General features: G+C 36.7%; 2 protein-coding genes across 2 annotated transcripts in view; both read left to right on the top strand.

Annotated features, from left to right (window-relative positions):
- Nucleotides 1–410, top strand: part of LOC107715939 (phospholipase B1, membrane-associated-like) — a 20,280-nt gene extending 19,870 nt beyond the window's left edge. Inside the window, exon 43 of the mRNA XM_016522201.1 lies at nucleotides 400–410. Within this exon, the coding sequence (XP_016377687.1) occupies nucleotides 400–410 (11 nt within the window). The remainder of the gene's footprint in view (nucleotides 1–399) is intronic.
- A 779-nt stretch (nucleotides 411–1,189) lies between these two features.
- Nucleotides 1,190–8,660, top strand: LOC107716016 (serine/threonine-protein phosphatase PP1-beta catalytic subunit-like). Its single transcript, XM_016522325.1, has 8 exons — nucleotides 1,190–1,296; nucleotides 5,672–5,803; nucleotides 6,160–6,390; nucleotides 6,548–6,652; nucleotides 6,803–6,874; nucleotides 7,421–7,572; nucleotides 7,696–7,830; nucleotides 7,904–8,660. The coding sequence occupies exons 1-8, from the start codon at nucleotides 1,224–1,226 to the stop codon at nucleotides 8,006–8,008; spliced, it is 1,005 nt and encodes a 334-aa protein (XP_016377811.1). The 5' UTR covers nucleotides 1,190–1,223; the 3' UTR covers nucleotides 8,009–8,660.
- The last annotated feature ends 1,795 nt before the right edge of the window (nucleotides 8,661–10,455 follow it).

Below are 10,455 nucleotides of genomic sequence, written 5' to 3'. Positions count from 1 at the left end.
AAAATATAAAAAAAAAAAAAAAAAAAAAAAAAAAAAAAAAAAAAAAAAAAATATATATATATATATATATATATATATATATATATTAGACTAAACCCACCCCTAAGCTTTCCCTTTTTGCGTTTTTTTTAATTAAAAGCATATATATTTCATAAATATATTTTATTTATGAATACATTTTCCTGTTGAGAACATTTTTGAATTCCAACCCTAGATATAAAAACAAGATGAAGTGTTTATATGTCAATAAATTAATGTATTGGTGTAAATTATTTAAATGATAAATAATTGTAATACTTGTATAGACAGTTGTAATTAATATTTTTATTTTAATAAAGTAGTGAAATAAAAAATATTTTGTTTAATTGTTGTTTAATTAAAGTGCAATTTGCTCAACAGTATTTTTGTAATTATTTTTGGTATATTGTTTTTTGAAAGATTTATAGATTATTATTTCCCTGTATTTGTTACAGAATTCGAGAATTGCAACTTTGAATATATACTTTTTCATGTGTGTGTTATTTTTTTTAAACATTTAATTTTTTTTTTTTTTTTTTTAAAGATGTTCTCTTAACTTCTCTGTATCGTCCGTTTTTCTCTTTTCATGCTCCTCTGATTCAGTTCTCAAGTATTTTAAGTTCAGAATTGTGATTTGCTTTGCACTTCTCGGCCACCGTATTTAAGTGACCAGAGGATGGCAGCTTCGTTAGTAACGCAGCGAAGCCTCTGGGATACTAAATTATCATAATATACAACCTACATGAGCAGTTAATATAAATTTAGTTAAGATACATTTTATTTAAACGTGTTATATTTATGAGCATTTTGTTACACAGGCACAGGAAACTATAATGAACATATAAACAAAATGAATTATTTTCAATGTAATTAATTTTACTCACAGAACACACTGTAATCCGAATCAAACTTGATAAATTATTACTGATTATATATAAAATATAGCCTAAGTGAAAAAATAAATGCCAAAAGTCAACGTACTCTGATAAAAAATCCTCCTGGAAGGGAAACCAGATACACAAATCGCCAAACGTTAAACAATAGAAAATACCATTAACAATTAAGTTGCTTTCAACAGGTCAAAAGTTGGCCTTCAAAGCGATTAAATATTCACGAAGAGATCATTGATATTGACGTAACCGCTTGTAACTAAGTGAATGACGTCATTGCGAGCGCCACCTAGCGGCCGTTGCTGGAAGCGCTGCATGCAGAACTCGGCTCTGAAGATGGCGGAGGGGGAATTAAACGTTGACAGTCTCATTTCTCGGCTCCTTGAAGGTGAGCTGTTAGGACGTGAAGGCATTTTAACGTTTATATAAACATACCCGGCAATTAGCTACTTGTTGTGATCTGTTTTTCTGCTGGTGAATGGGAAATTTTGCGCGTAAAGAGAGGGCAATCTGCGCCCTGTTTACAAACACGGCAGTGGCCCTGGGGTTTGGACAGCCTACATACCAGCGATGGGAGTTTCAGATTAGAGCTAACCTTGCCTTTATCTAGCGAAGCAGGGACGAGAAGTGAAGGCCTGTAGTTTTTTTTATACAGCAGTTGTTAAAGAAACCGAGCAAATGTGAGAGAGGGCAGGACGATGCAGTGTCCGCTGCGTCGTTGACTTCAGGCGAATGTAACCGACGTAACGTTAATTCTGATTCTCCATTCGACTGTCCTCATACTGTATTCACCATACAAGGTTACCGTGTGCTTACTCTTGATTAATGTTACAAGTGTGTTTTCTAAATCCTCCTATTAGCGTTACACTGAATTTGTTGTAATATTGCACCGAATCTTACACATAATGGTACACTGTATGTTTACAGCGTTACGCTAGTCTCTTATCGCACTGTTTTTTCTCTTAGCAACGATTAACTTTAATTGTTTTCAGTTCTTATATTTATATTACACTGAGTATTACACTGAATCCTCTTCATAATGAACCAATAAATATTCTCTTAATAATATTAGACTGCATTCTTTTAGTAATGTTGCACTCATAGGGGTTGCACTACGTTCCCTTTTATGACTTTACTTTGTTTTCTTCTTAGTAACATTACAGTTTTACATGGAATATAAGTTATAGTGTTCATTATCATTATGAAGAGGATTCAGTGTAACGTTGCTAAGGAGAATACAAAGTAATGTCATAAAGAGAATATAGCATAACCTTACTAAAAGAATACAATGTAACTTTATGAAAAGAATAGTGTTTTATTATGCAGTGGGTTCAGTGTAATGTTATATATATTTTTTCATAATGTTACATTGATCTTTTATCAACGTTAGGTTACAATCCCTTTGTGACATTACTTTGTATTCTCTTCAGTAATGTCACACTGAATTTGCGTCGTAATAATGCACACTAAATATTCTCTCTGTAACATTACACTATATTCTCTTAGTAATGTTGCACTTTATTTGCTCTTGTAAAGTAACTTTACTCTGTGTCTGCAAAAGTTCGCTTTATTTTCAGTATGTCAGAAGTGAATAATTAATTAATGGAATGGTAATTCTGTTCTCTGTTACAGTGTATCATCTTCCTACCGTAAAATACATTTCAATCGGAACATCACATTCTACTTAACATGAATAATCTTTATAATAATTTATTATAATCTTCTGCTATCTGGTGTTTGGCCGCTTGGCTCTGTAATGGTTCCTGTACTGTAGACTGGATTGTTGGCTTTAATAAATGCCTTTTATAAATGCTGGAACCATTTACTAGCCTGTACATTAAATATTAGAGAGATTTGTAAGTCGTAGAAAGACAAATGTTTCTGTCTCTCTATCCTTGGTTATTTCTGTCCATCTCAGTGACTTCTGCTACTACACAAACTTCTGCTGTTCAGTTACTTTTGATAAAGGCAAGCGCCGTGGATTATTGCACCACCCTAATAACCGATATGGCCTCATGCCCGTCCATCTGTCCCAACACCCTCCTGCTGACCCTCACTCAGCAATGCCATCTGTGATTCTGTGTAACCCTAACGTCCCATTTTTCGCTTCTTCACACTTCGATTCTCATGGTCTCACAGACACATCTCTATGTTTCTCTCATGTTCCATCTGTGTCTCTCAATCACACTCCTCTGTCTGTGAAGATCAAGTGGCCTGCTGTCCCACGGTGGTCGTCTAGTGGCTGCCCGTCAGGACTTGGATAATCTTGTGGATTGCTGTAAAATGCTTTAGCGCGAAAGTGGATCAGTTTAGCTTGTCTGTGTCATTTCGTTCTTATGTATTGTTATGTAATGTGACCCTAACATGATAAATAAGGAATCAGAGCGATGAATTAGTTTTACGAATTGAAGTCGATTGTCACTTTGAACAAGTTGTTTCTGGCAAGCTCATAATCTAGCTCAGACTGGTCTGGACTGCGGCTTGTCAAACACACACACACATACACACAATCAGATTTTCCTTATGTTTAGTCATGCTGCAATAACAGGGACATTTCATCAATTCATAGACTTATACACACACACACTTCAATCAAATGGCATCATGCTTGCAATCTCGTAAAGTGCTCTTCACGTTACTCACACACACAGTAGTTGGGGTTACAGCATTCTTTTCAAAGAGTCTCCAACATTTCTGGTTTGTGTGGGATATTGTGAGGGTGGACGGCCTGAAGACTAAAATGGTTAGTGCTATTATATAACCGTAATCATGGCTGTAAGAAAAGAGCACAACTTTTCCTTCTCTGTGACATATATACTGTCTCTCAGCTATTCTACTTTTTCTCCCCACACACACGGCACACACACTTTTCTAATTTGTCATTTTCCTCGTCTTAGAGTGAATTATGGCTACAGGTTCTCTCTTGTAGTTTCTCAAATGAAGTTCTTAAACAACCATTTTGCAGAGCAATTTGTCTAACAGTCTCGACTGTGCTTGCCAAGGCGGGAACATTCCTGCAGAATTCCAGACACTCTCAAGATTCCCACTCACATAAACAGCAGAATTCACTGACATCACTATGTGAGCAAGACGTATGGAAATGTATTTATTATAAAATGTACACTAATATTTAAATGTTTGGGTTTGGTGTGATTTTTCAGTGATTATGAACGAAGTCTCTTATACTCACTAAGGTTGCTTTTTTTAACTTAAAAATATAGGAAAACGGTAATATTGTGAAAAATTATTACAATTTAAAATAACTGTTTTCAATTTTAAAGTGTAATTTATTCCTTTGATGACAAAGCCGAATTTTCAGCAGCCATTACTTCAGTCTTCAGTGTAACGTGACATTCAGAAATCATTCTAATATGCTGATTTAATGTTCAAGAAATATTTGTTATTAATATCAATGTTGAAAACTGTTGTTCTGTTTAATATTTTCGTGGAAAACGTCATAAATGTTTTTTTCAGGATTCTTTGATTAAAAAATAACAGCATTTATATGAAAAAGATTTTTTTGTAACAAAGTAAAAGTTAGGCCTGTCACGATAACAACTTTTTGTTGTGCGATATATTGCCCCAGAAATAATTACGATAAACGATATTATTGTCATTTTAAAGACCATTTTATGCCACTGAACATATAATCATAATGTAACAGCATAATAATGCAAGAAGGCCTACACACATCCCTAAACAAGACCATATCTGCAGATGAAACTCTTTTTGTAGAAGCATTTTTTAAATTTGAACTAGCACCTCATGACTACACCACGTTATGTACGAGAAGCTGCAAAAGACACAGGCGCAAGTGGAATGTAAAAAACATGGTGACATTAATTTAAGTAAATATAATGGGCGATATATTACGTCACCAAAAATGATTGAGGTCATGTACATATATTGCACGATAAGTCGATATATTGATTATTGCGACATTCCTAGTAAAAGTATTTGTAATTTTTTTTCCATCAATTTAATACATCCTTGCTGAATAAAATTCTTAATTTCTTAATGACCCCAAACTGTTACTGTAAATCATAAGAAAATGTTCAAATAAAAGTATCATGATCAGTTAAATCAAAGTTGTGTGTGTTTTTATATATATTTACACATTAGTCACATTAGACCCTGATTGGATAAAGGCACAGCAAGACTTTTGAATATTGACAAAGTCCACTTTGCAGCCTGTTCTGGCCCACTTAGACAGGGAGAGACCTGTCTGATAAACATATGAAGTTACCAACCATGGTTTTAAATGTTTATAGTGGCTATCTGAAATGGTTATTATTGTAAAAGACCAGTTTGGAAAAAAATCTAATTCAAATAATAAGCACTGATTAATTACTTGTATTCAATCGGGGAAAAAAACTAAATATATAATTCTTCTCATAGATATCTAGCTTACCGAGCATAACTCTGAATGTCCTTCAAAGATTTCATGTCACAACAATCCAACCTTTGGCAAATCTAGTGGCTAGTTCTTCCGAAGTGCTCATGCAGCTCCTTATAAACATGCCATTGTTTCCAGGCATTAAAAATCTGATCAGTCAGATCAGAGCCAGTTTGCCAGATTGTGAAAGTCTATTTTTGTGTACAATATGTTTCAGTGGATGACTGTATGATAAGTGGGCCAATATGAACATTGAGTGATTAGAAAATCCCACATTTGACCCAGTTATTGAGGCTGCAATAAATTTGTCACACTTAGGAAATGATGTTAACTAGATATTAACAAATGTTGATGTCTGCTGTTCCAGTGCGAGGATGTCGTCCTGGGAAGATCGTTCAGATGACGGAAGCAGAAGTTCGAGGACTCTGCATTAAATCTCGAGAGATCTTTCTCAGTCAGCCCATCCTGCTGGAGTTGGAGGCTCCACTTAAAATCTGTGGTAGGTTCGATACTCCCCTTTTTCAGAGTGGAGAACATTCCTTCCCCACTATCTCTTAAGATTTTGGAAACCAGCGTGTATGTAGAGCAGGTTATAAATATGAATGTAATGAGGATAGGTTTGAGGTCATTTCTCTTCTCTCTGTGGCACACCTGAGACCCCTGTGTGTGTGTGTGTGTGCGTGTGTGTGTGTGTGCGTGTGTGCGTGTGTGTGTGCGTGCCTGAGTCATTAACCTGAATTTTGCATGTTGAGATCTTTAGGCCACTATTTTCTTTTCTTTTCTGAATCCTAATCTGACAAAATCCATATAACTATTGATTTATTATGTCTGTTTTATAACTCTCTCTGTCTCTAGGTGACATCCATGGCCAGTATACAGATTTGTTGAGGTTGTTTGAATACGGTGGTTTTCCACCGGAGGCGAACTATCTCTTTTTGGGTGATTATGTGGACCGAGGGAAACAATCTTTGGAGACCATCTGCCTCCTACTGGCCTATAAGATCAAATACCCCGAGAATTTCTTCCTCTTGAGGGGAAACCACGAGTGCGCCTCCATCAACCGGATCTATGGCTTCTATGATGAGTGTGAGCATCTGAGCATATGCATATATAAATACACCAAACGTTAACACACACCCACACCAAATAATCTGAAATCATATTGATTTTTCACCCACTTAACAAACTTTCAGGTCATGGATCATACTTTATTGTTATGAATATGTACATTTTTCTGTCGCAGGCAAGCGCAGGTTCAATATAAAACTCTGGAAGACGTTCACAGACTGCTTCAACTGCCTCCCAATTGCTGCCATCATAGATGAGAAGATTTTCTGTTGCCATGGAGGTGAGATCGGGTGAATGAAAGATGGATAGTTTTATAGAAGTGACTCTTGGCCTGATGAAATAGGTCAGCTGAGACTAAAAATATTAATGCATGCTCTTTGTAACACTTTTTCTGTGTGATGACTTGTCTTTTTTTATGTCTGTCTTCTAGGTCTCTCTCCTGATCTGCAGTCAATGGAACAGATACGTCGGATTATGCGACCAACTGACGTCCCAGATACAGGTGTGTATGCGCATATATTACAAAAACAAATACTTGTTTTAGGCCGATAAATCACTAATGTCTCAATTGTAAAATCTGACAACCTTTGACATTTTCTTTATTAAAATATTTCCTGCAATTAAATTGTATACAGTGTACAGTGTTATTTTAGTATGATTTATTATATGTATTATAGTTTACCTTTACATTTATGCATTTGTCAGACGTGTTTATCCAAAAAGACATTCATGATACAAATTTTATCAGTTCTTGCTTTCCCTTTGAATCGAACATATGATCTTGTGTTGCTAGTGTCATGCTCTTCTTATTGAGCTACAGGGAGGCTATTTTTATAGCTAGTTTTTATTAACAGTTTAAATTGGCTTTTATTTTTAGATTTTCAGTTTGAGTTTTAGTTTTCATTTATTTCCAGCTTAAAATGTATTTCAGTTAGTCACCTAGTATAACATTACATTTACATTTAATATTGGTTGACCACTAATAAAAACATTTCGATGTAATGAAATATTATCACAGATACATATTCTCTGTCTCTCGGTCTTGCAGGGTTGCTGTGTGATTTGCTGTGGTCGGACCCAGATAAGGACGTTCAGGGATGGGGGGAGAACGATCGTGGCGTTTCATTCACTTTCGGTGCCGACGTAGTCAGCAAATTCCTCAACCGCCACGATCTGGACCTAATCTGCAGGGCACATCAGGTACTAATTCATTTTAACCAGTCAGGATCCACTATCCATGTCGTAACTTGGAATAATTGTGGTTAAAGCTTCTATATGTAGATCGTGTTTTAGTTTGTGCAGTGAGTGTGTCGTGTTTCGCAGGTGGTTGAAGATGGTTATGAGTTCTTTGCAAAGCGGCAGTTGGTCACTCTGTTCTCGGCGCCAAACTACTGTGGGGAGTTTGACAATGCCGGTGGAATGATGAGTGTGGATGAGTCACTCATGTGCTCTTTTCAGGTGTGTTATCATCCACACACACACGCATGCATTGCTCTCACAATGTATTCACACACTCTCTTTTCTCTCTCAGATCCTGAAGCCATCAGAAAAGAAGGCAAAGTATCAGTACAGCGGGGTCAACTCAGGGCGACCTGTGACCCCGCCCCGTACGGCCCAAGCCCCCAAGAAGAGGTGAGCGGCTCGCCACCCAGAACCACACCCTCCATCCCCCCCACCTTCAGCAAACTACCCCTATCTGGGGCAGCTTTACCTTCCCAATTCCCCTCCGAAATCTCTCTACTCGCCCTGCCAAACTTCTTTCTCTTTTCTTAAAACTTGTGTACAGAAATGTTGCTGTGTCCAGTCGGATTCTCTTTTCTTTTGCTCTGCTTGTTTGTTTATTGGTATTTTAATAACATAAATAATAATAATAATAATACTTCTTTGGGAAGCAACTCTTGAGATGCTCTACAAAAAACCCAGAGCAAAACACATACTCATTCTCTCACACGAAGATCTCAGTAGTGTCCTGATATATAAGCATTTTATTAAACTTTACTTCAGTATTCTTTGATTATTGAACATTAATGTTGATTCATAAAGAAAGAGTGACGATTGTAAGTATTTGAAGGTTGTTGTGTATTTCGCTACACTAGGCTTTCACGCACACACAAACTCACACTTAACTCTGCCAGGGTGCTTGATCACAGGTCAGCAGATACTTTACATGAATACGGACACAATCCATTGTTGATAAACTAGGTCAATGTGGACAAAGCTAGAAAAGGGATTTTAACTCGGATACCGTGACACGCACACATTTTCACAGCTGCATTTACAAACGGCAATTGCATGTTCTGTTTTCTTAATACCTTTGGGATTTACAGTGAAACTCTATAGACCTCTGTTTAATGTGCTGTTTTTATGTCTTACGATAGTGATAATTCAGGAGAAAAGTGTCACGGCATAACACTTAACACTTGCATGGCCCTTGTACATGTCAGTAATAACCTGTCTGAAACAATGTAATCCACCAGCCATTTTTTCATTGGATAACAAGACAGCTGACACAAATAGAGTATTTGTTCAATATTAAATAATTGTACTTGTTTGAAGTTCCCCAACATCATTTAGAAGGTTAAAACTGATTCTATTGGATTTGTTTAAGAGCTTATTACCTAAAAGAGTAGCACATGTGACTAAACAATGCCTTTCTGTGAGGGATGCATTTCCTCATATTCCTGATATTCACCTGTCATAATTCATTCTTTTTTAATGTTTTTATTTTTGTGTTGCTGTTTACTTCTTCTCCTTAATTAATTTCCAAATGTTGGGAAAGCTATCAAAGTGTTCTAAAAGCAGTTCATGAGTTTTGTATAAGTGGGCTTCAAACTTAATAAATGGAAGAAAACTCTCTTTGCCTCCTGTGTTTTGTGTCCCTTAGCAACCGTATAAATAACAGGCTAATTAAAGTGGCGGAGACCATAGTTCTGGATGCTACTCAGCAGAATTGTTCCAAGTGATTCATTAAAATAAGCAGCTCTGTAACTCGCCAGTGCTGGAAAATGTGCACGAGGACAATCTGTGGTCTGTTGCCATGGCTACTCCGGCAATGCAGGGTCAGGCTCTATTTCAATGCAGACGAAAGCAGACAATGAGCTAAAATTGTGTTCAGTTAATTGAAGCAGTTATATAGGATTGATTTGTCTTCATTATTCCCTTATTATTCATCAAATTTTGTCACATCTGGTCCATTTTTCTTTCTCCAAGCAATGGTAAATGTGACCACACCTTTATAGACCGAGATTACATTCTGATTCAAAATTCCTCTTTAATTTAATTGCCCAACTCAAGGTGGACTTTAGTGTAGTTAATCATTAGTGTTTGATCGCAAGGTTATGACCTTGTTCCCTCTGAGCATCCATCAGTGTGCAGCGTCTTCTCCACCGCTTTAGCCCTTACAGAAGCTGTAATCCAGTTCCAGGCTGTGTTCACTGCCCTCCTGAGTGGCCCATCAAAGAGGCAGCCACACAGAAGGAGGCAGGGCAGGACTACGTGCAGTTCTGCCAGGAGCCAGACAAACAGCAGGAAGAGGCCGGCTGTCAGCACCTGGAGTGCGACACTACCTGCACAGATCTCACTCAGCCAACAACCTAGCTTGCTGTTTCTCAGCAACTGAACCAGCCTGCAGTCTCTGATCATGTTCTGTGAGGTGAAAGAGACTGATAAGTGACAGGTAGGCCCAGTCTGCACAGCATTTAATGTGTGTTTCTTTATTACCTGTTGGTCTTGAGTTGAAAGCTGAGATCTGTTAGATGTCTTCATGCAGACCTCATTGCCTCCTGGTGAAATTCTTCTCTTAGCACAATCTGTTCTTATGCGAAATCTCTTTTCCATGATCAGGCTTCTTGCATAGAACATTTTATTTCATTAGTAAATCTATTTACAGCTGTGTTCTTATAAAGTTAAGCACTAATGCACATGAATGCTTCTGGTACTAAAATCTTATTTTTGCTATAACTCTTGGGTAAGCAAGTGAACAATAAAATCACTGGCAAACATTCAGACAATAGTATTTTAACTGAAAGTCTTTTTTAACTTCTCAGGATCATTTATACCTATATATATGTATATATATATATA

This window comes from Sinocyclocheilus rhinocerous, unplaced genomic scaffold (assembly GCF_001515625.1).
Source record: "Sinocyclocheilus rhinocerous isolate Xijiao unplaced genomic scaffold, SAMN03320098_v1.1 scaffold749, whole genome shotgun sequence".
Taxonomy (NCBI): domain Eukaryota; kingdom Metazoa; phylum Chordata; class Actinopteri; order Cypriniformes; family Cyprinidae; genus Sinocyclocheilus; species Sinocyclocheilus rhinocerous.
Note: the sequence above shows the minus strand (reverse complement) of the source record. Positions and strands in the feature narration are given on the sequence as shown.

What these genes read in the sequence shown, in the direction of transcription:
- LOC107716016 (XM_016522325.1), top strand. Translation starts at nt 1,224, where the DNA reads ATGCAGAACTCGGCTCTGAAGATGGCGGAGGGGGAATTAAACGTTGAC. An exon ending in GGCTCCACTTAAAATCTGTG is followed by an intron (nt 5,804 to 6,159) that starts GTAGGTTCGATA and finishes CTCTGTCTCTAG; the next exon opens with GTGACATCCATGGCCAGTAT. An exon ending in GATTTTCTGTTGCCATGGAG is followed by an intron (nt 6,653 to 6,802) that starts GTGAGATCGGGT and finishes TCTGTCTTCTAG; the next exon opens with GTCTCTCTCCTGATCTGCAG.